Here is a 27,310-nt window from a genome sequence, read left to right as displayed (position 1 = left end):
CTCCAGGAACAGTGCTTTGCACATAGTAAGTGCTTAACAAATGCCATTATTATGATTATTATTATTCTGGGCCCGGGTTCTGTCTACTACGCCATGCTCCTTCCCTAGATAAAAGATCGTCAAAGCGGCCATGTCCCGGGGCCGCCTCAGGCTCACGGTCAAAAGAGGAAGGAAGGGCGGGAATATATGTGATCCACGCTGGGAAGCAATGTTGCCTAGTGGATAGAGATCAAACCTGGATTCTCATTCCGACCTCCGCTTGTCTGCCGTGTGACCGTAGGCAAGTCACTGAACTTCTCCGTGCCCGTTTCCTCGAGTGTAAAATGGGAATTCGGAACCTGGGCTTCCTCCTCCTGAGACTATGAACCCCGCTTAGGACGGGAAATGCCCAACCTAGTTGTGCTTGGAACACTGTTCGGCACGGTAAGTGCTTAATAAATGCTGTAATATTTGTTTTTAAAACTATGGTCCAGAGAAATAGCCTGAGGCACAGAGCAGTTGAGTGACTTGCCAAAGGGCAGCTGGGCCCGGAATCCAAGATTCCCGCCTCCCGGCTCCACGTTCTTTTCTCTAGGCATCCCTCATCGAGGCCTGAATTTATCCTTCTTCCCTGAGCCCCCTCAGAGAGGCTGAAACCAAATCCGAGGATGGAGCACGTGCTACCGAACGAACCGGGCACACGTCTGTTAATGCTCACTACGGTAGCCTAGTAGTCTGTAGGCTCTATTAAGCGCCTACTGTGTGCAGGACACCAAACTCAATGCTTGGGAGAAGATGAAATCTCACAAAGCTTAATGTCTACTGTTGGGTAGGGACTGTCTCTATATGTTGCCAACTTGTACTTCCCAAGCGCTTAGTACAGTGCTCTGCACACAGTAAGCGCTCAATAAATACGATTGGTGCCTCTGATTGGGAATCCTCTGCTCTGAAACGCCCTCCCTGTTCATATCCGACAGATATCCCTCCCCCGACCCCCATCTCGTCTTCTCCCACGCCCTTCTGCGTCTCTCTTACTCCCTTTATTTTTATTTTTTTTAGTGGCATTTGTTAAGCGCTTACTCTGTGCAAAGCACCGTTCTAAGCGCTGGATTCATCCCCCGTCCCAGACCCGCGGTACTTGTAGACGTGGCTTAGTGGATAGAGCCCGGGCCTGGGAATCAGAAGTTTCTAATCCCGGCACTGCCGTGTGTCTGCTGTGTGACCTTGGGCAAGTCATTTTACTACTCTATGCCTCAGTTACCTCATCTGTAAAAGGACAGCGAGTCTGAGCCCCGGGTGGGACAGGGGCTGTGTCCGACCCGATTACCTTGCTCTACTCCAGCGCTACAACAGTGCTTGGCAAGTAGTAAGCTCTTAACAAGTCCATGATTACTCTTATTATTCTTCTTAATTTATTTTTACTAATGTCTCTCTCTCTAGATGTAAGCTTGCCGTGGGCAGGGAATGTGTCCGTTATATTGTTCTATTGTACTCTCCCAAGCGCTCAGTAAATACAATGGACGCACTGCCATATAGCGATTGGCTGGAAGGGCGGACGGCCTGATTTTGACCAAAGGGGTTGGAAGAAGCCGCAGAGAACGTAACGTCGCCTTTCTCCTCTTGCTGCTCTCCCTCCTCCACCGTTTTCCCGGAGGAAAAGGTAAGATTTTTGGTCACCCTTCCGATCGCCCTGACCTTGTTCGCGAACTTCCCCCGACCCCTCTGCGGAGTCCGAGCCCACTCTGGTCAGTCGAACCCCCCGGGCCAGATCCGAGCGGTCCCCGTCGCCCGTCTCTTCCCGGTCCCTTTCTTGGGGGGGAAGGCAACGTGGAGGGCGGCAGCTAAGGAAGCCACATCCCGCCCGATCCGTGGACTTGGTTGGGATTCTGGCCAGTTGGAGCCTCAGTTATCTGAACCTTGCCCCGCAGGATAACCAGTGTCTCCGACCTCCGCGGCTTCCAAACCGGCTCTTTATCTCCCCCAGGTCCAGCCCGGGCCCGTAATGCACGATAATAATGATAATCGTAATTATGGTATTTGTGAAGCGCTCACTCTGTGCCCCAGGGGGTCAAAGGGGGGCTTGGTATCCCCTAGATCTTGGGTGGGGACTTGGCTCCCCTCTTAGATAAGCAGGAAACCTGCCCAGAGTGAGCACGCAACACGATCGATCCATCGATTGAAACGTTTTATTTGAGCACTGTACGTCGTGGGGGCCGAGGGAGGTAACGAGAGGTTGATTTTCCCCACCCTGCCCCCCTCAATCATGCATAGGCTGAGCCTCCCCTCCCGTCCGGCATCTGTAGTAATAACAGTGGTATCTGTTGAGCGCTTACGCCGTGCCAGGCACTGTACTAAGCGCTGGGATATGTCCAAGCAAACGGGGTTGGACACGGTCCCCGTCCCACAAGGGGCTCGCAGTCTCAATCCCCATTTTCCAGGTGAGGTAACCGAGGCCCAGAGAAGTGGAGCGACTTGCCGAAAGTCACACGGCAGATGCCCCGGGCAGCGGCGTCCCTGACCTGACCCGTGACTTGCCCTTTAGTGGCCTCTGGCAGGCCCTCAAGCAGGAGAGAGGGGCAGAGGGAAGACTGAGAGAGGAAGGCAGGAGAAGCACCGTGGGTCTCCGTCTTAGACGCCCCCTCCCCGCCTTTACAAAAAGCAGGCCGGAGGTGGGAGAGAAGCGATGAAAGAGGGAGGGAGATGCTAGCAGGGAAGGGCGGGGAGGGGACAACAAGGGACTGGAAAGGGGTGGTTGGCAGGGTAATAATAATGGTTTTGTTAAGTGCTTACTATGTGCCAGGCACTGTACTAAGCGCTGGGATGGATACAGGCAAATAGGGTTGGACACAGTCCCTCGTCCCATGGGGGGCTCACAATCTCAATCCCCGTTGAGGTCACTGAGGCCCGGAGAAGTGAAGTGACTGGCCCAAGGCCACACAGCAGACAGGTGGCGGAGCCGGGATTAGAACCCACGACTTTCGATTCCCAGGCCCGGGCTTTAGCCGCTCCGCCGTGCCGCTTCTCGGGTACCGTGGCCGTTACTGCCGCCTTAGCCCTGCTCTTCGGGGCTAAGGGATTTTTAACCTTCGGAAGGCAGTCGGCGGGGGAATGCGACAGGGATCACATCGAGGCAGGCGGGAAGAGCTAACCTGTGTTTGGGGAATCTCGACAGCTGCTTAGAGAATCGCCAAATTAGTAGAAAACCCCGCTCTGAGCCGGACTCCCTTGCGATCGGCCGAGGGCACGGGGGAGGCCGAGGGGGAGCCCGAGTCCAGTTCGGGGGGCTTCTGGGGGAACACCGACCGGCACGCTAAGGCGGGGACGGAGGGGAGGCCCGGGGCGGCGACCAAGCCTTGCTCCGGGGTGGGAAGGACCACCCAGCTGCCGAGCCCCCCGATCAGGAGAGGATTCCCCGGATGGCCCCTCCAGGCCTGACCCTCGGACAGCTTCCCGCTGCAGAGCACGGGCCTCCTCCCCGGCTCTCTAGCCCAGCAGATTACTCCACTGGACGGCGTTGAAAAAGGGATGGGCCTTCAACTTGTCCACTCCACCGCCACCGGCGCCCAGTCGACACTGGGGATCGAACCGCAGCAGCTGAGGAGAGACGAAGGGCCGACTTCTGGTGACCGGGAAGAGGGGCGCGGGATCCCTGCCCGGACTTCCTCCCCGCCGGGGGCCCGAATCCATCCTGGGATCCATCCCGGAACATCCGTCCCGGGCCTTCACCGGGCTGGGCGGAGAGGGGTCTTCCCGAGGCTCCCGTGCGGGCACGGAGGATCCGGGAGCCTGGGGGTTTCCGGACGCGGAAGAGGAGCTTCCTCTCCTGGCCTGGCGGCCGAGACCGGGGCTTCCATTTGAGAAGCAGTACTTCCCCATTTCCCACCCTCACCCTTGACACCTTCTCTGGCAATAATGATAATAATGACGGTATTTGTTAAGCGCTTACTAGGCGCTGAGCACTGTCCAAAGCGCTGATAGGCCCGACTTCTGGGGGAGAGTCAGGTCAGGGACGCCTCATCCTCCTGCCTTGGGCTCGGCTTGGGGGGGTCTCCCATTCCCGCCCCCCGACCCGTCCACCCCCCGCGCTCACCTCGGAGAGCAGGGACGAGGCCACTGGGCTGAGCCCCTCGGGCAGGTGGAGCTTGGTGTGGGCCTGGATCCCCGCCGGGTGACTCTGAAACAGCGCCTGCGAGAGATAAAGTCAATCAATCGTATTTATTGAGCGCCTACTGTGTGCAGAGCACTGTACTAAGCGCTTGGGGAGTACAAGTTGGCAACAACTTGTCAGAGGTGGGGGGCTTGGGCCTCCATCCCTCCCCACCACCGGCCCCCGGAGAGAGGGCCGGGTGTGGACGACGGTCCGGCCGGGCGGCACAGCCTGCCGGCTTCGTGAGCCACCGTTCAGAGTGGAGCCGGATTCCTCAGTCTCCCAGCCACAGCGGTGCAGGGGATGATAATGACGGTAAGCGCTTACTATAGTGATGATGGCATTTGTTAAGCGCTTACTATGTGCAAAGCGCCGTTCTAAGCGCTGGCGGGGGATACGAGGTGATCAGGTTGTCCCACGGGGGGCTCCCAGTCTTCATCCCCATTTGACAGATGAGGTCACTGAGGCTCAGAGAAGTGAAGCGACTCGCCCAGAGTGACCCAGCCGACAAGGGGCGGGGCCGGGATTAGAACCCGTGACCTCCGACTTCCAAGCCCGGGCTCTTTCCGCGCAGTCACGCCGCTTCTCATCATCATCATCATCAACCGTATTTATTGAGCGCTTACTGTGTGCAGAGCACTGTACTAAGCGCTTGGGAAGTACAAGTTGGCAACATCTAGAAACAGTCCCTACCCACCAGTGGGCTCACAGTCTAAAAGACTGTGTGCTAAGTCTTTAGCACACTCTCGTGTGCTAAGCTTCGTTCTAAGCGCTGGGGTAGATCAAAGGTGAGCAGGTTGTCCCACGTGGGGCTCACAGTCTTCATCCCCATTTGACAGATGAAGGAACTGAGGCACAGAGAAGTGAAGTGACTTGCCCAAAGTCACGCAGCAGACAGCTGGCGGAGCTGGGATTAGAACTCATGACCTCTGACTCCAAAGCCCAGGCTCTTTCCACCGAGCCACGCTACTATGTGCCAAGCACTGTTCTAAGCGCTGGGGTAGACGCAAGGTAAGCAGGTTGTCCCACGTGGGGCTCACAGTCTTCAACCCCATTTGACAGACGAGGGGACTGAGGCCTAGAGAAGTGAAGTGACTTGCCCAAAGTCACACAGCTGACAAGTGGCGGAGCCAGGATTAGAACCCACGACTTGTGACTCCGAAGCCCGGACTCTTTCCACTAAGCCACACTGTTTCTCTTCGCTGAAGGCAGCGGGGCGGCATGAGGGGGGATTTGTGGGGGGAGCAGGCGGAGGAAGCGGAAACTCCTTTCGTTGCCCAGTTTTCGGGCCAGAGGATGATGATGATGGCATTTATTAAGCGCTTACTATGTGCAAAGCACTGTTCTAAGCGCTGGGGCGGTTACAAGGTGAGCAGGTTGTCCCACGTGGGGCTCACAGTCTTCATCCCCTTTTACAGATGAGGTCACTGAGGCCCAGAGAAGTGAAGTGACTTGCCCAGAGTCACACAGCTGACAAGTGGTGGAGCTGGGACTCGAACCCATGACCTCTGACTCCAAAGCCCGAGCTCTTTCCACTGAGCCATGCTGTTTCTCTACGCTGAAGGTATCTATTCTATTTATTTTATTTTGTTAGTATGTTTGGTTTTGTTCTCCGTCTCCCCCTTTTAGACCGTGAGTCCACTGTTGGGTAGGGACTGTCTCTAGATGTTGCCAACTTGTACTTCCCAAGCGCTTAGTACAGTGCTCTGCACACAGTAAGCGCTCAATAAATACGATTGATGATGATGATGAAGGCAGTGGGGTGGCATGATGGGGGATCGGTGCGGGGAGCAGGTGGAGGAAGCGGAAACTCTTTTCGTTGCCCAGTTTTCGGGCCAGATGATGATGATGGCATTTATTAAGCGCTTACTATGTGCAAAGCACTGTTCTAAGCGCTGGGGCGGTTACAGGGTGAGCAGGTTGTCCCACGTGGGGCTCACAGTCTTCATCCCCTTTTACAGATGAGGTCACTGAGGCCCAGAGAAGTGAAGTGACATGCCCAGAGTCACACAGCTGACAAGTGGTGGAGCTGGGACTCGAACCCATGACCCCTGACTCCAAAGCCCGGGCTCTTTCCACTGAGCCGCGCTGGAGCAGGTGAAGAACTGGGGGCGATGCCGTGGCCGGCCATTCCTGGCCCGTTCTCCCAAGGAAATGCCGGCTCTTCCTTTCCCTGCCCCGCATCCCAACCTGCCAGTCACCGCTGAGCCGCATCCCCGGGCTACTCACGGTGCCAGTCAGCAGCTCGTACAGCAGGGACCCAAAGCTCCACCAGTCACAGGCTTCGGTCAGCTCGGCGATCCCGCCCACCTCTGGGGAGAAAGGAGGTAATAATAATAATAATAGCATTTATTAAGCGCTTACTATATGTGCAAAGCACCGTTCTAAGCGCTGGGGAGGTTACAAGGTGATCAGGTTGGCCCACGGGGGGCTCACAGTCTTCATCCCCGTTTTACAGGTGAGGTCACTGAGGGCCGGAGAAGTGAAGCGACTGGCCCAGAGTCGCACAGCTGAGAATGGGCAGAGGTGGGATTTGAACCCATGACCTCTGACTCCAAAGCCCGGGCTCTTTCCACTGAGCCACGCCGCTTCCGCGTGCAGCCGAGGGCTCCCTCGGTCGGGTCCGCCCGGGCAGGGGACCCCGGCCACCCTCAGCCCCCGGCCCGTGCCCATCTCAGAGGAGCGCCATGGGGTGGTGGCTAGAGCCTGGGCCTGGGAATCGAAAGGTCATGGGTTCTAATCCTGGCTCTGCCACTTTTTATAATAATAATAATAATATTAATAATAATAATGGCATTTATTAAGCACTTGCTATGTGCAAAGCACTGTTCTAAGCGCTGGGGAGGTTACAAGGGGATCAGGTTGTCCCACGGGGGGCTCACAGTCTTAATCCCCCTTTTACAGATGAGGGAACTGAGGCACAGAGAAGTTAAGTGACTTGCCCAAAGTCACACAGCTGACAGTTGGCGGAGCTGGGATTTGAACCCATGATCTTTGACTCCAAAGCCCGGGCTCTTTCCACTGACCCACACTGCTTCCACACTGCTTTCATTCATTCATTCATTCATTTGTTCCAGGCACATTTGGATCCGAGCAAATCAGTGCTTTGCACACAGTAAGCTCTCAATAAATACAATTGATTGATTGATTGATTCAATTGTATTTATTGAGCGCTTACTGTGTGCCGAGCACTGTACTAAGCGCTTGGGAAGTCCAAGTCGGCAACGTATAGAGATGGTCCCTACCCGACGACGGGCTCACAGGCTAGAAGGGGGAGGCAGACAACAAAACCAAACATGTAGACCTGTCTCCTCTGTGACCTTGGGTAAGTCACTTCATTTCTCCGGGCCTCAGTTACCTCATCTGTAAAATGGGGATTGAGTCTGTGAGCCCCACGTGGGGCCGATCCGATTTGCTTGGATCCAAATAATACTAATAATGATGGCATTTATTAAGCGCTTACTATGTGCAAAGCACTGATTTGCTTGGATCCAAATAATACTAATAATGATGGCATTTATTAAGCGCTTACTATGTGCAAAGCACTGATTTGCTTGGATCCAAATAATACTAATAATGATGGCATTTATTAAGCGCTTAGTATGTGCAAAGCACTGATTTGCTTGGATCCAAATAATACTAATAATGATGGCATTTATTAAGCGCTTAGTATGTGCAAAGCACTGATTTGCTTGGATCCAAATAATACTAATAATGATGGCATTTATTAAGCGCTTACTATGTGCAAAGCACTGATTTGCTTGGATCCAAATAGTACTAATAATGATGGCATTTATTAAGCGCTTAGTATGTGCAAAGCACTGATTTGCTTGGATCCAAATAATAATAATAATAATGATGGCATTTATTAAGCACTTACTATGTGCAAAGCACTGATTTGCTTGGATCCAAATAGTAATAACAATAATGATGGCATTTATTAAGTGCTTACTATGTGCAAAGCACTGATTTGCTTGGATCCAAATAACACTAACAATAATGACGGCATTTATTAAGCGCTTACTATGTGCAAAGCACTGATTTGCTTGGATCCAAATAATAATAATAATAATGATGGCATTTATTAAGCACTTACTATGTGCAAAGCACTGATTTGCTTGGATCCAAATAATAATAACAATAATGATGGCATTTATTAAGCGCTTACTATGTGCAAAGCACTGATTTGCTTGGATCCAAATAATAATACCAATAATGATGGCATTTATTAAGCACTTACTACGTGCAAAGCACTGATTTGCTCGGATCCAAATAATAATAACAATAATGATGGCATTTATTAAGCGCTTACTATGTGCAAAGCACTGATTTGCTTGGATCCAAATAACACTAACAATAATGACGGCATTTATTAAGCGCTTACTATGTGCAAAGCACTGATTTGCTCGGATCCAAATGTGGCTGGAACGTAGTAAGCGCTTGACAACTGCCATCAATATTGATTATTCTGATGATCTCCCTGGCAACCTCGTCCTCTGGCCCCGCCACATACCGAGGCCAAGACAGAGGGCCAGGGGGATCCTTTTTGCGGTCTAATTTGCTTGGATCCAAATAATAATAACAATAATAATGGCATTTATTAAGCGCTTACTGTGTGCAAAGCACTGATTTGCTTGGATCCAAATAATAATAACAATAATGATGGCATTTATTAAGCGCTTAGTATGTGCAAAGCACTGATTTGCTCGGATCCAAATGTGGCTGGAACGTAGTAAACGCTTGACAAATGCCATCGTTATTGATTATTCTTATGATCTCCCTGGCAACCTCGTCCTCTGGCCCCGCCACATACCGAGGCCAAGACGGGAGGGCCAAGAGGGATCCTTTTTGCGGTCTATCCCGTGGGGCTTGGGAGGGTCTAAGTGGGAAACCGAGTGGTCCGGGACCCCCGGCCCGGCTGACCCCGGGGACGGGACGCGGGGTCCTTACCCGGGGCTCCGTACAGTTTCTCCACTGCCTGGCCGCAGCACCGGGGATCCACCTCGGCCCACTGGCCAAAGTAGGTGAGACGGACGTGGCCTTTCCCGGCGAGGGGTCGGAGGTCGGCGAGGCGCGGGGGAAGAGGAGGAAGATGAAGGAGACGCTAGCACTTGGCGGCGGGGAGAACCGCGGAGCGCTCGAGGGAACACTCTGACCCCAGGCGTGTGCACGTACGCACATGCTCGTGAGCAGACCAGCCGACAACCAGACAACCGCGCGCAAACCGGACGCAATGTCATCCTAGCTAGTGTTCGGCGGACTCGACGGCCGTCTTTCCCAACTTATCCCACCTGGACGGGAACGGGCAGTTTTCTGGGAAGGCAGATCCCACCCCGACCCTCGGAAGGCCCGGCCCGACGGGAAGAGGGGCCTCTGGAAGGGAGCTCCTCTCTAGCCCGAGGAAGCGTGGCGGGTCGGGGAGCTCGGCATTCATTCAATCCTATTTATTGAGCACTTACTGTGTGCAGAGCACTGTACTAAGCGCTTGGGATGTACAAGTCGGCAACATCTAGAGACGGGCCCTACCCAACAATGGGCTCACAGCACTGTAGGCTCTTTGGAGATAGGGATCCTATCTACCACCGTCGTCGGGGCATGCTCTCCCAAGCGTTCAGTACAGTGTCTCGGCTCTCTTCCAGCCCTGGAAGTGACGCCTCCCTCCCCACCGTGCCCCCCGACCCCAGCCCAAGGGCCCGAGGGCGTGGGGGCTCACCGGTAGCATCCAGCAGCAGGTTTCGGGGGTTGAGGTCCCGGCATAGCAATCCCTGCTGATGGAGCCCCTCGAGGGCCACCAGGATCTCGGCAGCCCACTGCCGAACCAGGTCCTCACTCACGCTCCACCCGGAGCCCGTCCCCTCGGCCGGATGGCGGCTCTGGACGGGCCGCCGGGCACTCCCGGGGCCTTGCGGGGACCGAGCGGTCTCGGCCTCAGCCGTGCCCACCGGCTGGGAGGACGGCTCAGCCCCCGCTTCGCCCTGCTTCGGGCCGGGGGGCTTGGAGATCCCCTTCGCAGACGGGGAGGGCTGACCCAGAGGGGCGGCGTCTGTCCTGGAGGGGGTTGCCGGTCGGAGGTCAAACCGCCCAGACCCCTCACCATGCCCCGGCTGAGGATCGGGTCCTCCCGACCGGGCTTGGCCTTGGGGTCCGGAGGCAGCGTCCGGGTGTTCGGGGGTCTCCGTGGCAGGGAGGCGCCGCCTGCTCCGTGCTTGGGAGAAGGGGCCCAGGCTCCGGTGATCCTCTCCCTTCCCGCCGTGGCGGTCCCGAGCGGAGCTGGGATCCGGCCTGGTGGGACTGTGGGCGGCAGCCCGCTGCCGCGAGGGGTACTGGGAGCGGAGATGGTCCCAGAGCAGCCCCCCTGGGCCGGGCCGAAAACACAGAGGGGGAGACGGGGAGGGGGGTGAGTTCCCTCCGGCCTCCGACCCCCTCCGGTCCCCCGTGCCGAAACCTGGGAGAGGAGGAAGTCTCCCAAATCAGCTAGGCCTGGCCCCTTGGGAGTGGATCCGACCTCCCCCAAACCTCCTGGGTTCCATCTCCCACGCCGGACCCCACTTCTCGATCCCTTCCCGACCGGCCTCGACTCTGTCGTCGCCACCTCGGGGGGCAGCTACGGCCCGAGGGAAGCTGCCAGAGCCACGGCCGTGTGGGTGGGTGTTTCCCCCCGCCCCCCGACTCCATCCCCTCGCTCCCTGGGGGACCGCGCTCCCACCTCGGGGTGGGCTGCTCTTCCCGGAGGCCGATGGGAAGCAGCCCTCAGCAGTAGTGGAGGAAGGGAGGCAGTTGGGGGGTGGTTTCGAGGCCAGGGGGCTTGGAGGGAGGACCCCCTCCCACCCCGGAGGTTGAGGATTTGGGGAAAAGTAACGTGGGACTGCCTATTGCGTCTGCTCACTGTGGGCAGGGAACGTATCTGTCGTTTCTCTCCCAGGTGGTTAGTACAGTGCCCCGCGCACCGGGAGTGCTCAGTACGCTCGAAAGCGCGAGTGGAGGGGCGCTCTGGCCACGCACTCACCGGGCACGTGTTCCAAGTGCAGGAAGATGGAGTCTTCGCTTGCGTAGTAGTGCAGCAGTTCGGCCATGTAGGGGACCCCGCGGGGGATGACGGTCGGCCGCGTGCGGCTCTCCACGTGGGACTTGGGGAGGCTCTTGGGGACAGGACGGACACCCCCCCGTTTGTGATTGTGATTACTGGTGATTGTGGAAATCAACGGTGATTTCCCGGGAAGTCGGGCACAAACCCATCCTCGGGGAGGGGGCGGAGGGCAACCGCTTCCCGCCTTTCCCCCAGGCCTACCGCTAGCCCCGGCCCCCTCCCTGGCTGCCGGGGACTACGTGGTTGCCCGGAGCCACCAAACCGCTGCTGTTTTCCGTCTGGGAAGCCCGGACCCCCGTCTCTCCGGACGCCAGTCCCCCAGAGGACTCTGGAAGGAGTTCGGTTGGAGTCCTGGGGTGGCTGTGCGGGACTCCGGAAATCTCAGACCCCCCGAGGCTTAAGGGAGATCCTCCGGAAAGCATCACCTACCTTCACCACGAAGATGCCCCCGGTGATCGGATCCTGGACCAGTTGCACCTATATTTTGGGGGAGGGCAGAGGTCGTCACCCAAGCTGCCCCCCAAGGACACCCACCTTCCCCAGTACCCCTTCTCCCCGGAGAAGGCCTCGTTTCCCTCCCCCGAAGGTGTCGGGGGATTTAGTCTTTTAGACCACGAGCCCGCTGTCGGGTAGGGACCGTCTCTATATGTTGCCGACTTGGACTTCCCAAGCGCTTAGTACAGTGCTCTGCACACAGTAAGCGCTCAGTCAATACGATTGATTGATTTAGGGTGAGGTGGTGGCCCCCGTGGAGCAGGTTAGGAGAACTTGCCCCGGATGCGAAAGTTTCCTTGGGAGATTTTAATGTTGTGAAAGATTCAGCAGAGATCCTCCAGGAGGTCTCCCCGAGGTCGATGCTGACATTTCCCCTAAGCAATCAATCAATCAATCAATCAGTCGTATTTATTGAGCACTTACTGTGTGCAGAGCACTGTACTAAGCGCTTGGGAAGTACAAGTTGGCAACATATAGAGACGGTCCCTACCCAACAGTGGGCTCACAGTCTAAAAGTCTAAGCAGCCGTGACTGCTCTGGCCTAGTGGCGAGAGCCCGGGCCCGGGAGCCAGAAGGTCCCAGGTTCTAATCCCGGCTCCGCCACGTGTCTGCTGTGTGACCTCGGGCCTGCCACTTCACTTCTCTGGGCCTCAGTTCCCTCATCTGTAAAATGGGGAGTGAGACCGTAAGCTCCACGTTCAACAGGGACTGTGTCCAACCTGATTTGCTTGTTGGACTGTTGGGAGCCCACTGTTGGGTAGGGACCGTCTCTATATGTTGCCAACTTGTACTTCCCAAGCGCTTAGTACAGTGCTCTGCACACAGTAAGCGCTCGATAAATATGATTGATTGATTGATTGATTGATTGCTTAGGGCGCCTGGCACATAGTGAGGGCTTAACAAGTAGCAGAATTATTATTATCAATATTATTCTCCGGACCTCAGTTCCCTTATCTGGAAAATGAAGATTGAGACTGTGAGCCCTATGTGGGGCAGGGACTATATCCAACCCGATTAGCTTGTAAAGCAGTGCCTGGCATATAGTAAGCACTTAAATGCCACAATTATTATTATTGTTATTATTAATTGCTCTAGCCAGAGTTGGGGGGGGAATTGAGCTCCATTTTGGGTTTCAGGATCTACTTGGCTCCCACTCCCATTAATTCATTCAGTTGTATTTATTGAGCTCTTACTATCATCATCATCATCAATCGTATTTGTTGAGCGCTTACTGTGTGCAGAGCACTGTACTAAGCGCTTGGGAAGTACAAATTGGCAACATATAGAGACAGTCCCTACCCAACAGTGGGCTCACAGTCTAAAAGGGGGAGACAAAACCAAACATACTAACAAAATAAAATAAATAGAATAGATATGTTTTGAGCTCTTACTCTGTGCAGAGCACTGTACTAAGTGCTTGGGAGGGTACAATATTACAATGAACAGACACATTCCCTGCCCATAGCGAGCTTACAGACATTAATATAAATAAATAAATTACGGATATGGACGTAAGTACTGTGGGGTTGGGTGTGGGCGATGAATAAAGGGAGCAGGTCAGGGCGATGCGGACGGGAGAGGGAGAAGAGGAAAGGAGGGCTTAGTCTGGGAAGACCTCCTGGAGGAGATGGGCCTTCGCTAAGGCTCTGAAGCGGGACAGAGCAATTGTCTGTTGCTGATTCGTACTTTCCAAGCGCTTAGTCCAGTGCTCTGCACACAGTAAGTGCTCAATAAATGCGATTGAATGAAGGAAGGAAGGAAGGAAGGAAGGAGGGAGGGAGGGCATTCCGGGCCAGAAGCAGGATCTGAACCTCCCCTTCCGGGAGCATCACCTCGGTGATGATGATGATGAGGGTATTTGTTAAGCGCTTACTATGTGTCAAGCACTGCTCTAAGCGCCGGGGTAGATAGTAGCTAATCAGGTTGGATAGTCCTTGTTCCACATGGGGCTCACAGTCTTAATCTCCAATTTAAAGATGAGGTAACTGAGGCACAGAGAAATGAAGTGACTCGCCCAAGGTCGCCCAGCAGACAAGTGGCGGAGCCGGGATTAGAACCTAGCCACTGGCGGTGTTCAGGCACCGGGCAAGTCACTTAACTTATCCGTGCCTCAGTTTCCTCATCTGTGAAAACGGGGACTAAATACCCGTTCTTCCCTCAAGGCTGTGAACCCACGTGGAACAGCGATGGCATCCGATCTGATTTTACTGTACCTGCCGCAGTGCTTTGTTGAGTGCCTGGCACATAGTGAGCACTTTGAAAAGTACCTCAATTAATATTCTATTATTATTATTATTATTTTGTAGCACAGCCCTGAGTCCAGCCGGACTTGTACGCTCTTACTGTCAGCCGGACGGGCGTCCCTTCAATCCCCAGTATTGTCCAAGCCACATCACGGAGAAGCAGTGTGGCCTAGCAGGTAAAGCACAAAGCTCCACCACTTGTCTGCTGTGTGACCTCAGGCAAGTCACTTCACTTCTCTGGGCCTCAGTTACCTCATCTGTAAAACGGGGATTAAGAATGTGAGCCCCAAGTGGGACACGGACCGTGTCCGACTGTATATGTTGCCAACTTATACTTCCCAAGCGCTTAGTACAGTGCTCTGCACACAGTAAGCGCTCAATAACTACGATTGATTGACTGATTGATTGTATCTACCCTTGTCTCGTATCGGAGAAGCAGCGAGGCTTAGCGGAAAGAGCCCGGGCTTGGGGGTCAGAGGTCGTGGGCTCTAATCCTGGCTTCGCCACTTTCCAGCTGTGTGACTTTGGGCAAGTCGCTTCACCCCTCTGTGCCTCAGTTCCCTCATCTGGAAAATGGGGGTCAAGACTGTGAGCCCCATGTTGGACAACCTAATTACCTTGTATCAAGAACAGTGCTTGGAACATAGTAACAGTGCTTTGCACATAGTAAGTGCTTAATAAATGCCATGATATGTTGCCGATTTGTACTTCCCAAGCGCTTAGTACAGTGCCCTGCACATAGTAAGCGCTCAATAAATACGATTGATGATGATGATGATAAATAAATAAAAATATAGTAAGCGCTTAACAGATACCATTATTATTATTACCCCCGCTCTTAAAACAGCGCTTGGAACATAGTAAGCGCTTAACAAATACCAGCATTATTATTATTATTATTGCTCCAAGCGTTTAGTACGGCGCCTGGCACATAGCAAGCGCTTAACAAATAGCATTAAAAGAAAAAAACCCTCGGAATAAGTGAGCCTGAAACTGTGGGTTGTCAGAGGCGACAACATGAGACTTCCTGCTGCTCTCATTCATTCATTCATTCATTCAGTCGTATTTATTGAGCGCTCACTGTGTGCCGAGCGCTCGGAAAGTACAATTCGGCCTGGGAGAAGTGGGATTGAGCTAGTTTGCGGATGAGCGAAGTGGGAAGTGGCCGGGCTGAGCAGCTTGCGGCTTCTTCTGGTTTCCTGTCTCCCTCCGGGTGGGAGTTTGCCTCGGTTTCTCCGGCCGCCTGAGGGGAAGGGCCGGGCTGCGGTCTGTGCTTGGGCCTCCTTGGTTCATCCGGTGCTTTCTCTTTCTAGATGCAGGGGGGAGAGGGCGGAGGCGGGCACCCCCTTACCTTCTCGATGACCCCCACCACTTTCCAGCGCCTCAGGTTCTCCACCGCCGAGCTCAGCGTTCGGATAGGCCGGAACCGCAGGCTGCTGAACCCCTGGGGCCGGAGAGAAGGGGAGGAGGAGGAGGATGAGGACCGCGGGACCATTCCCAGCTCCGGGAGGGCTGAGCGGACCCCCCACCCTCTTTTTGGGGGGCCGCCACGCAGCCGATCCCCTGGGAATAACACACAAGCTAGCGGAAGAATGGGAGGCAGCGGGGATAGAGGAGACCACGGTGAGAGGTGGGATAGGGCCACTCGTCCGCCGTATGACCTTGGGAAGGTCACTTCACTTCTCTGGGCCTCAGTTACCTCATCTGGAAAATGGGGATTGAGATTGGGCCCACCTTGCTTTGCTTGTCTCTACCCCAGCGCTTAGTACAGCGCCTGGCCCGCAGTAAGCGCTTAACAAATACTATTATTAATAATAATAATGATAAGAATGACGGTATTTGTTAAGCGCTTACTATCATCATCATCATCAATCGTATTTATTGAGCGCTTACTATGTGCAGAGCACTGTACTAAGCGCTTGGGAAGTACAAATTGGCAACATCTAGAGACAGTCCCTACCCAACAGTGGGCTCACAGTCTAAAAGGGGGAGAAGGAGAACAAAACCAAAGATACTAACAAAATGAAATAAATAGAATAGATATTTACAAATAAATTAAATAAATAAATAAATAGAGTAAAAAAAATATGTACAAACATATATACATATATACATATACATATACATGTATATGTACAAAGCACTGTTCTAAGCGCTGAGGAGGTGACAAGGTGATCAGGTTGTCCCACGGGGGGCTCCCAGTTTTAATCCCCGTTTGACAGATGAGGTAACTGAGGCCCAGAGAAGTGAAGTGACTTGCCCAAAGTCACCCAGCTGACAGTTGGCGGAGCCGGGACTTGAACCCATGACCTCTGACTCCAAAGCCCGGGCTCTTTCCACTGAGACACACTGCTTCTGTTATTCTATTTATTATTATTATAAGGGACCACGGGGAGGCCTTCCCGAGACAGACGATCCCCGCATGAGCAAGGGCCAGGCTTTTGTCAGTCCGTCAGTCGTATTTATTGAGCGCTTACTATGTGCAGAACACTGTAGTAAGCACTCGGGAGAGGACGATAGAACAGTAAAACAAATTCTGCCCCCATTGAGCCTAAAAGTCTAAAGGGGGAATTTGGCAGGGAGGGAGATGAAGGAAGATTAGGTTGGTCATTCCCAGCCGATCTCTCTTCCCGCCCAGAGCCCTCTGATCTTTGGGAAGCAGCGTGGGTGAGTGGATAGAGCAGGGGCCATGGAATCAGAAGGGCCTGGGTTCTAATCCCGTCTCTGCCACATGTCTGCTGGGTGACGCTGGGCAAATTGGGAGAAGCAGCGTGGCTTAGTGGAAAGAGCCCAGGCTTTGGAGTCAGAGGTCATGGGTTCAAATGCCGGCTCTGCCACTTGTCAGGTATGTGACTTTGGGCAAGTCACTTAACTTTTCTGTGCCTCAGTTCTCTCATCTGTAAAATGGGGATTAAGACTGCGGGCCCCACGTGGGGCTACCTGATTACCTTGTCGTCTACCCCAGCGCTTAGAACGGTGCTCGGCCCTAGTAAGCGCTTAACAAATACCATTAAAAAAAGTGCCTTAATTTCTCTGGCCCTCAGTTACCCCATCTGTAAAATGGGGATTAAGACCGCGAGCCCCACGTGGGACAGGGATTGGGCCCAATCCGATTAGCTTGTATCTACCCCAGAACAGTGGTTGACGTGTTGTAAGAGCTAACCATCACTATTATCATCTTTAGACTTTCCGCATCCGTCCCAAGGCACCAAAATCCCACCGGAGCCCCCTCCCCTGCCCCTCCCTGACAGCCTAATCCACGGCCTTATTGCCGGCCTCTCCCCTGAACTCCGCTCCTCCTTTCTCAGCCTGTCTCGAACAAGTTATATCCCGGACTGGGATGCCCTCCGGAGTACGCTTTCTCTCCACCCGGTACTGTTGTTGGAGACGATCCGGTCTCCAGGCCGATGTGGGCAACTTTGAACTCATCCTCGCTTGCGTTGGAGCCCTCTCTTCCGTTCAGCAGCACTGTCGCTCCTCCCTCGTCGGCTCCCAGGCCCAATTGTTCCCCCGACCGATTAATCCAGCCCTGAATTCCCTCCTCCATCACCCCCTCTCTCCCCCCGTCGACCTCACGAACTACCCTCGTCGATCTGAAACGTCTCCTCGCCAACTTTCTCTCAACTCTCACACCTACTCTCTCCCAAGAAGAGGTCTCCCACTCTGCTTTCAAAATCTACCCTCTCTCGGCCTCGGATTCCCTCCCCGCCTCACCTTCTGAAAACCCTCGCTCCCGCTCTACTTCCCGTAACGAGCTCGTCTTTTCTCGCAACTTCAAGTCGCGGATGGCTCCTGGATCTCATCAGCCCTGACCTCTCCCACCATCCGCGGGCTCGTGTTTCCTCTTCCCTGCAGGATGTCTTCCCGTGGATGTCCCATTGACCCTCCGAACTCAAAATGATCCAAAACAGAACTCCTCATTCGTCCCCCCAAACCTTTTCTCCTACCTAACTTTCCCACCGCAGTTGACCACACCTGTCTTCCAAGCCCAAACCCTTGGAATTATCTTTGATTCCTCTCTCCTCTCACATCCAGTCTGTCAGGAGATTCCACTGGTTTCTTTTCTCCACAACTTCCTCGGGTCTGGCCCTCCATCTCCAACAAATAGTCACCGCCCCGGTCTAAGCGATTGTCAAATCCCGGCTAGTCTCACGTCAGCTTTCCTGTGGGCCTCCCTGCCTCCAGCTTCTCTCCTCTCCAGTCCAGACTTCACGTCGCTGCTCAGATTTTCTTTCTAAACCATCATTTTGCATTCGTCTCTCCAGTCCCGAGAAGGCTCCGTTGGTTCCCCATTCTTCTCCACAGCCAGAAAAAACTCTGGACGAATAGCTTTAAGGTACTCCATCGGGTCTCTCCCTCTCACCTGTCCACTCCCCTTTCCCACTGCCCCCCAGCTCACACTCTTTATTTTTCCCAAGCTCTCCCCCCGTGCCTTCTTCCCAACTCTCCCGCTTCCGACCCCTGGCTCACGTCCTTCCACCTGCCCAAAATTTCCTCCTTCCTTCAAATCCACTAGACCGCAGTTCTCCCCGTCTTCAAAAATCACAGCTCCAGGAGGCTTTCCTTGGTTAATTTTTCATCTACTATGTCCCATCCTCTCTATTATCACCTCAGCACGTCTGTACTTACTTCTTCCTGTTATGTTTTTATAAGTATTGCTTTCACAAACTCTATATTTGAGCACTTCTTCCTCTTTTTTTGGTAAGTTTTTACGTCTTTCTGCTCCACTAGATTGAAAACTCGTTGGGGGCAGGGATCGTATCGTAGTGCTTAGTACAGTGCTCTGCACACAGTAAGCGCTCAATAAATACGATTGATGATGATGATGATATCGTACCCTCCCAAGCGATCAGTACACTGCTCTAGACTCGGTTGGGTGCTCCATAAGTTCTATCAAGGAGCAGTGTGGCCTAATGGAAAGCGCTAAGGCCTGCAAGTCAGAGGACATGGAGTCTGATCCTGGCTCTGCTGGTTGCCTGCTGCCTCGGGGAAGGCACTAAAGCGCTCCGTGCCTCAGTTTCCTTATCTGCAAAGTAGGGATTCACCTGTTTTTCCTCCTACTGGAAGTCTCACGTGGGACAGGGATTGTGTCTACCCTAGCTCTTAGAACAGTGCTTGACAAATAGTAAGTGCTTAACAAATATAATTATTATTATTGATTCACTGATTTATGGTTTGAATAGCATAATAATATGATATTTGTTAAGGGCTTACGGTGTTCTAAGTGCCAGGGTAGATACAAGGTAATCAGGTTGTCCCACGTGAGGCTCATAGTCTTAATCCCCATTTTCCAGATGAGGTCACTGAGGCACAGGGAAGTGAAGTGGCTCGCCCAAGATCACACAGCAGACAACTAGCTCTCTTCCTCCCTTCAAAGCCCCACTGAGAGATCACCTCCTCCAGGAGGCCTACCCAGACTAAGCCCCCTTTTTCCTCTCCTCCTCCCCATCCCCCCCCGCCCTACCCCCTTCCCCTCCCCACAGCACCTGTATATATGTCTCTACAGATTTATTAGTCTATTTTACTTGTACATATTGACTATTCTATTTATTTTGTTAATGATGTGTATAGAGCTATAATTCTATTTATTCTGACGGTCTTGACACCCATCTACATGTTTTGTTGTCTGTCTCCCCATTCTAGACTGCGAGCCCACCGTCAGATAGGGACCGCCCCTATATGTCGCCGACTTGTAGTTCCCAAGCGCTTAGTACAGTGCTCTGCACACAGTCAGCGCTCAATAAATACGATCGACCCACTGTTGGGTAGGGACTGCCTCTATGTGTTGCCAACTTGTACTTCCCAAGCGCTTAGTACAGTGCTCTGCACACAGTCAGTGCTCAATAAATACGATCGACCCACTGTTGGGTAGGGACTGTCTCTATGTGTTGCCAACTTGTACTTCCCAAGTGCTTAGTAAAGTGCTCTGCACACAGTAAGCGCTCAATAAATACGATCGACCCACTGTTGGGTAGGGACTGTCTCTATGTGTTGCCAACTTGTACTTCCCAAGCGCTTAGTACAGTGCTCGGCACACAGTAAGCGCTCAATAAATACGATTGATGATGATGATGACTGAATGAATGACAAGTGGCGGAGTCGGGATTAGAACCCCCGTCCTCGGACTCCCAAGCCCGGGCTCTTTCCACTGTGCCACGGTTTTCTTATAATAATAATAATAATAATAATGATGGCATTTATTAAGCGCTTACTATGTGCAAAGCACTGTTCTAAGCACTGGGGAAGTTACAAGGCGATCAGGTTGTCCCTCAGGGGGCTCACAGTCTTCATCCCCATTTTACAGATGAGGTAACTGAGGCCCAGAGAAGTGAAGTGACTTGCCCAAAGTCACCCAGCTGACAATTGGCGGAGCCGGGATTTGAACCCATGACCTCTGACTCCAAAGCCCGGGCTCTTTCCACTGAGCCACGCTGCTTCTTATGCGGCCTATGGTCACGGTAGAGTCCCACGGGCCACTCCTCTTCTCCGTAGTTAGCCCCCGGAGGAGAGTCCAGGCTTTTAGACTGTGAGCCCACTGTTGGGTAGGGACCGTCTCTATATGTTGCCAACTTCTCAAGCGCTTAGTACAGCGCTCTGCACGCGGTAAGCGCTCAATAAATACGATTGATGATGATGATGATGACGACGGGGATCCTCCGCACGACCACCCCGGTTGATTCCCACTCCAGCCGGCCAGAGCGGATTGTCCTCACCGTGCCTGGGCTGCCCCCATGGCTCAAAGACCTCTGCAGATGGCAGTTGAAAATCTCCTCCGCTCTCTTCAGGTACTTGGTGATCTTCGGCTTCACGGCTTCCCGCCGCTCCCTGTTGGGGTCCACTGTTGGAGAAAGACACCGAGACCCCCGCTCCGGTCTGGATCGCGGCAGGGAGGCCCCTGGCTACAGGTGGGCACGATGGAGTCGACACCCCGAGGCCGGCACGCGCGGTCCTCGGGTGCCCAGCCCGGGCGGGCGAGGCCTTGCCCGATGCCGCGCATCCGTTCAGGGGCAGAACCGGCTTCCAGGCCCCATTCTCAATTCCCCAGACCCCACCGCCCAACGGCAGCGGTGGTCCGGGTGGGCATCGCCCTTAAGAGGCGCTTCCATTCGGCGTTCTCTGGAGATCTAGCTCTGTATTTTATTTATTTCTATTAGTCTATTTCTATTAGTCTTTTAGACCGTGAGCCCACTGTTGGGTGGGGACTGTCTCTATATGTTGCCAATTTGTCCTTCCCGAGCGCTTAGTCCAGTGCTCTGCACACAGTAAGCGCTCAACAAATACGATCGATGATGTTGATGTCTGCCTCCCCTTGATAATAATAATAATGATGATGATGGTATCTGTTAAGCGCTTACTAAGCGCTGGGGAGGTTACAAGGTGATCAGGTCGTCCCACGGGGGGCTCACGGTTTTAATCCCCGTTTTACAGAGGAGTGAACTGAGGCCCAGAGAATCTATCAATCCATCAATCAATTGTATTTATTGAGCGCTTACTGTGTGCAGAGCACTGTACTAAGTGCTTGGGAAGTCCAAGTTGGCATATAGAGACAGTCCCTACCCAACAGTGGGCTCACAGTCTAGAAGGGGGAGACAGAGAACAGAACCAAACACATTAACAAACTAAAATAAATAGAATAGATATGTACAAGTAAAATAAATAGAGTAATGAATATGTACAAACATATATGTATATATGTACATATACACACATGTACGTGCATGTATGTATGCATATGAATGCATGTATAGGTATATATGTATTCCCCTATCTTACCTCCTTCCCTTCCCCACAGCACCTGTATATATGTATATATGTTTGTACATATTTATTTCTCTATTTATTTATTTATTTATTTTACTTGTACATATCTATTCTATTTATTTTATTTTCTTGGTATGTTTGGTTTTGCTCTCTGTCTCCCCCTTTTAGACTGTGAGCCCACTATTGGGTAGGGACTGTCTCTAGATGTTGCCAACTTGGACTTCCCAAGCGCTTAGTACAGTGCTCTGCACACAGTAAGCGCTCAATAAATGCGATTGATGATGATGTATGTGTATGTATCTGTATGCACATATATGCACATATATGCACAAACATATATACATACGTATATATACACATGTACATATATGTACGTGTATATATACGTATATATACATATATATACGTATATAGATACATGTATATATAGATAGATATATACACACATATATGTACATATATATGTATATATATAAGTGTGTATACATGTATATATATGTATGTATGTATATATATATGTATGTGTGTATATATATATATATATGGAGAGAGAGAGAGAGAGAGAGAGAGAGAGAGAGAGAGAGAGAGAGAGAGAGAGAGAAGTGAAGTGACTTGCCCAAAGTCACCCAGGTGACAGTTGGCGGAGCCGGGATTTGAACCCATGACCTCTGACTCCAAAGCCCCAGCTCTTTCCACCGAGCCACACTGCTTTTCCGTCTCCCTTCTAGTCCGCAAGCTTGCTGTGGGCAGGGACTGTTTCTGTTATATCGTTCTAGTGTGCTCTCCCAAGCGCTTAGTACACTGCAAGCGGTAAGTGCTCAATAAATAGGATTGTGCGGGCCCAGCGCCCCGGGCCTCCAGCTCCCAGAAATCCCTGTCTCCTTCTCCATCTGGACTCTGCCCTACTTCTTCCTTCTCCTCCTCCTCCTCCCGCCTGCAGCCCCACACCTGCTTCTTCATTGCGCTCCCCTCTCCTGAGAGTCAGGAGACCTGGGTTCTAATCTCGGCTCCACCGCTTGCCCTCTGGGCCACCTGGGGCAGGTCACTCAAATTCTCAGGGCCACGATTTCCTCGCCCACACAACGGGGATCAGATACCTGTTCTCCCCCCCTCTTGGACTGGGGGCCCCAAGGGGGACAGAGACTGTGTCCGAGCGCTCAGTATAGTGCTTGGCACATAGTAGGTGCTGACCGTTGTTACCAGTAGGCCCGCAGCGTAATAATAATAACAGAGAAGCAGCGTGGCTCAGTGGAAAGAGCCCGGGCTTTGGAGTCAGAGGTCATGGGTTCTAATCCCGGCTCCGCCAATTGTCGGCTGTGTGACTTTGGGCAAGTCACTTCACTTCTCTGCGCCTCATTTACCTCATCTGTAAAATGGGGATGAAGACTGTGAGCCCCCTGAGGGACAACCTGATCGCCTTGTAACCTCCCTAGCGCTCAGAACAGTGCTTTGCACATAGTAAGTGCTTAATAAATGCCATTATTATTATTATTATGGGTTCTAATTCCGACTCTGCCACTTGTCAGCTGTGTGACTTTGGGCAAGTCACTTCACTTCTCTGGGCCTCAGTTACCTCATCTGTAAAATGGGGATGAAGACTGGGAGCCCCCTGAGGGACAACCTGATCGCCTTGTAACCTCCCCAGCGCTTAGAGCAGTGCTTTGCACATAGTAAGCGCTTAATAAATGCCATTATTATTATTATTATTATGGGTTCTAATTCCGACTCCGCCACTTGTCAGCTGTGTGACTTTGGGCAAGTCACTTCACTTCTCTGGGCCTCAGTTCCCTCATCTGGAAAATGGGGATGAAGACTGGGAGCCCCCCGAGGGACAACCTGATCGCCTTGTAACTTCCCCAGCGCTTAGAACAGTGCTTTACACATAGTAAGCGCTTAATAAAGGCCATTAAAATAATAATAATAATAACTCTGGTAGTTGTTCAGCGCTTACTAGGTGCCAGGCACCGTACTAAGCGCTGGGACAGATACGCGGTTAATCGGGTCTCACCTGGGGCTCGAAGTCTCAGTAGGAGGGACATCCAGTTGGCAGATGTGGGAACCGAGGCACGCGGAAGAGTAGGGACCGTCTCTATGTGTTGCCAACTGGTACTTTCCAAGCGCTTAGTACAGTGCTCTGCACACAGTAAGCGCTCAATAAATACGATTGAATGAATGAATGACTTAATCAAAGTCAGGTAGCAGGTGGGTGGCGGAGCCGGGATTAGAATCCAGGTCTTCCGATTCCCAGGCCCGGGCTCTTTCTACTGGCCCATGCTGCTTCCCCATCCTTTCCCGACGCCGCTGGTCTCCCTGTCACGCCGCTACCTCAGTCTCCCTCCCGGTTTTAGCCAAGCCGCGCCTTCCTACCTTGCACCCCGCTGAGGAGGACGTCCACCCCGTTCTTGTAGTGGTTGAAGGCCGCCTCGTAGTCCTCGCCGACGTCCCGCTCCAACGCCAAGCGGATCTGCTTGGCCGCGTCCACCAGGTAATCCCGCTTCCCGACCCCGTGCCCGTCGGCCACCCGGCTCCGGATCTGCTCCAGGCACCCCCGGCTCATGGCTGCGGCCGGGCCCGCTCACTCCCGGCCCCAGCCCGGGCCCCGCGGACCAGACGGACGCACGGACGGGTGGCGAGGGAAGGGAGGAAGAGGCCGGAGGACGACGTCACCGCAGGCCCTGGGCCCCATCCCTTCCCACTACTTTTCCCAGGCCTAGGTTCGGCTCGTAAGCGGGGACGGACGCCAACTTCCCGGGCTCCTGATTCCTGGGTTCGGGGGGTGGCTGCGGGTTAGACTCTGGGGACCCGAAATCCACCGTCGGACGCCTCCTGCTCCGTGGGGCTCCGGCGGCGGTGACCTGCAAAGGGGAAGTTATCCGGGCAGACTGTCCGGAAGACGGGGGGGGGGGGACTGGAAACCACCAGAGACGGGGGCAGCTGGAAACTGACTCTTGAAATCGGGCCAGGGACCAGGCCTGGTGGACGGCGGGGTCTCGGGGTGCTCGGAGGGAGGGAAAGAGGAGACAGTGGCGTCCCATTCCTCCTCCCACACACCCCCAGGTCAGGGGAGGGCTCAGACGGGCCTAGGAGTCCTGGGTTCTAATCCCGGCTCCGCCACTTGTCCCCTTTTAGACTGTGAGCCCACTGTTGGGTAGGGACTGTCTCTATGTGTTGCCAATTTGTACTTCCCAAGCGCTTAGTACAGTGCTCTGCACATAGTAAGCGCGCAATAAATACGATTGATTGATTGATTGGTTGCTGGGTGACCTTGGGCGAGCCACTTCTCTTCTCTGGGCCTCAGTGACCTCATCTGGAAAATGGGGATTGAGGCCATGAGCCCCACGTGGGACGGGGACTGTGTCCGACCCGATTTGCTTGCATCCGCCCCCGCGCTTACTACATAGTCGGGGCTGAACAAATACCGCAATTAATAGCGTGGCTTAGTGGAAAGGGCACAGGCTTGGGAGTCAGAGGACGTGATTTCGAATCCCGGCTCCGCCACGCGTCTGCTGTGTGACATTGGGCAAGTCACTTCACGTCTCCGTGCCTCAGTTACCTCATCTCTAAAATGGGGATGAAGACTGTGAGCCCCACGTGGGACAAACTGATTACCATGTGTCTACCCCGGTGCTTAGAACAGGGCTTGGCACATAGTAAGCGCTTAACAAATACCATAATAATATTAACAATAATAATAATAATAATAATAATAACAATAATAATAATAATATTACCTTCACAGCCTCACAAGCCCGCGGAGCCTGTTTCCTGGAAGCTGGGCCGCTGGGCCCCCTTGGCACCAATCGATCAATCAGTGGTATTTATAATAATAATAATAATAATGATGGTATTTGTTAAGCGCTTACTATTTATTGAGCACTTACTATGTGCAGAGCACTGGACTGAGCGCTTGGGAGATCCCACTCCAACAGAATTAGCAGACACGTTCCCACCCCACAGCGAGCTTCCAGGCTAGGCTGCCTCCGGTCGGGGGCCGTCTGCAGATGACTGTGTATCCTTCCCAGCGCTTAGTACAGTGCCTAGCACATAGTAAGCGCTTAACAAATACCGCTATTATTATATCCTGGGCTTCGGCCACCACCAGGGGAACTTAGTGGAGCTGTGAAGGTGGGCGTGGGGCAGATCATTCAAGGGCAAGTCACTTAACTTCTCTGTGCCTCAGTGACCTCACCTGTAAAATGGGGATGAAGACTGTGAGCCCCCCGTGGGACAACCTGATCACCGTGCAGCGCTTAGAACAGTGCTTGGCACATAGTAAGCGCTTAATAAATTCCATCATTATTATCTTTCTAGACTGTGAGCCCGCTGTCGGGTAGGGACCGTCTCTATATGTCGCCAACTTGTACTTCCCAAGCGCTTAGTACAGTGCTCTGCACACAGTAAGCGCTCAATCAATCAATCGTATTTATTATAGATCGCTCAATAAATATGGTTGAATAAATGAATGAATGAGGGCCACTCAGGCCGGTATTCCTGCTCACAGCCCCCGTAGCATCTGCAGGACAACGTCATCCCGGGGTGTGGCGACCCGGCTCTCTCTCCCATGGCACTTGGGGTGCATGGGATCAATCAATCAATCAATCGATCGTATTTATCGAGCGCTCACTGTGTGCAGAGCACTGGACTAAGCGCTTGGGAAGTACAAGTCGGCAACACATAGAGACGGTCCCTACCCAGCAGCGGGCTCGCAGTCTAGAAGGGGGAGACAGAGAACAAAACCAAACAGACTAACAAAATAAAATAAATAAATAGAACAGATATGTAATAAATGAGAATGGTGTTTAGCACATAGTAAGCGCTTAACAAATGCCATCACCATCGTCACAGTAAGCGCTTAACAAATGAGAACAGTGTTTAGCACAAAGTAAGCGCTTAAATGCCCATCACCATCACAGTGAGCGCTTAACAAATGTCATCTTTATCATCATCATATTAGATATAAAATATATAAATATATTATATATAAAATAAATAGAATAGATATGTACAAGTAAGATAAATAGAGTAATAAATATGTTGGGAGATGGGGACCCCGGCAATCCCCCACCCCAGTGGGGGGATCCTCGTCCGGGGGAGCCCTGCGTCCGCGCTGGGAATATGGGGGGTAAGAGTTGGGATGTGCAGGGGGAAGGGAGCCGAGGGGAAGAGGGCCAGGAATAGGCCCTACCTGCCTGAGCCGGATTAGGAAAACTAATCCTTGGAGATGTCTCTTTTGGTGAGGATGCTCGGCCGGGGATGCTGGGCAGCGCCATCTCCTCCATCCGACCGGGCCCGAGCCCCCACTTTGATTGGCTGCGGATGATGTCATCCCCACCCACCCCCCCCAGAATAAAGCACCAATCCCCCACCAGATGGGTTTTCCAGGACTCTTAAAGGAGCAGCATGGTCTCTCCTGGTGGAGGCGGGGGTCTCTGGACCACTCATCCCTGCGTTCACTCAGTCCATCGTCTAATAATAATAATAACGATGGCATTTATTAAAGGCTTACTGTGTTCAAAGCACCGTTCTAAGCACTGGGGAGGTTACAAGGTGATCAGGTTGCCCCACGGGGGGCTCGCAGTCTTCATCCCCGTTTTACAG

General features: G+C 52.9%; 1 protein-coding gene across 2 annotated transcripts; it reads right to left on the bottom strand.

The window, feature by feature from the left end:
• Positions 1-2,912: 2,912 nt before the first annotated feature.
• Positions 2,913-26,985, bottom strand: RPS6KL1 (ribosomal protein S6 kinase like 1). 2 transcript variants are annotated; one of them, XM_038765680.1, is made up of 11 exons: positions 26,898-26,985; positions 24,080-24,567; positions 20,665-20,789; positions 15,303-15,395; positions 11,643-11,690; positions 11,133-11,265; positions 9,840-10,481; positions 9,077-9,166; positions 6,356-6,438; positions 4,070-4,165; positions 2,913-3,807 (listed from the first exon to the last, which is right to left on the bottom strand). In XM_038765680.1, exons 2-11 carry the CDS (start codon positions 24,267-24,269, stop codon positions 3,463-3,465), a joined length of 1,845 nt encoding a protein of 614 aa, XP_038621608.1. In that variant the 5' UTR covers positions 24,270-24,567; positions 26,898-26,985; the 3' UTR covers positions 2,913-3,462. The 2 variants fall into 2 exon arrangements, with proteins under 2 accessions (XP_038621608.1, XP_038621609.1); XM_038765681.1 differs by having other exon boundaries at positions 2,913-3,573.
• Positions 26,986-27,310: the final 325 nt, after the last annotated feature.

Source organism: Tachyglossus aculeatus, chromosome 23, assembly GCF_015852505.1.
Source record: "Tachyglossus aculeatus isolate mTacAcu1 chromosome 23, mTacAcu1.pri, whole genome shotgun sequence".
Lineage (NCBI taxonomy): Eukaryota > Metazoa > Chordata > Mammalia > Monotremata > Tachyglossidae > Tachyglossus > Tachyglossus aculeatus.
The sequence above is the reverse complement of the archived record's forward strand: the minus strand, read 5'-3'. Positions and strand labels throughout refer to the sequence as shown.

Bases quoted from the DNA above. Each gene is read 5' to 3' on its own strand.
- RPS6KL1 (XM_038765680.1), bottom strand. From the start codon at position 24,269: ATGAGCCGGGGGTGCCTGGAGCAGATCCGGAGCCGGGTGGCCGACGGG. The intron at 4,166-6,355 runs GTGAGTAGCCCG...TATCTCTCGCAG, and splicing joins ACGAGCTGCTGACTGGCACC to GCGCTGTTTCAGAGTCACCC. The intron at 3,808-4,069 runs GTGAGCGCGGGG...CTCGGCCGCCAG, and splicing joins CCTCGTCCCTGCTCTCCGAG to GCCAGGAGAGGAAGCTCCTC.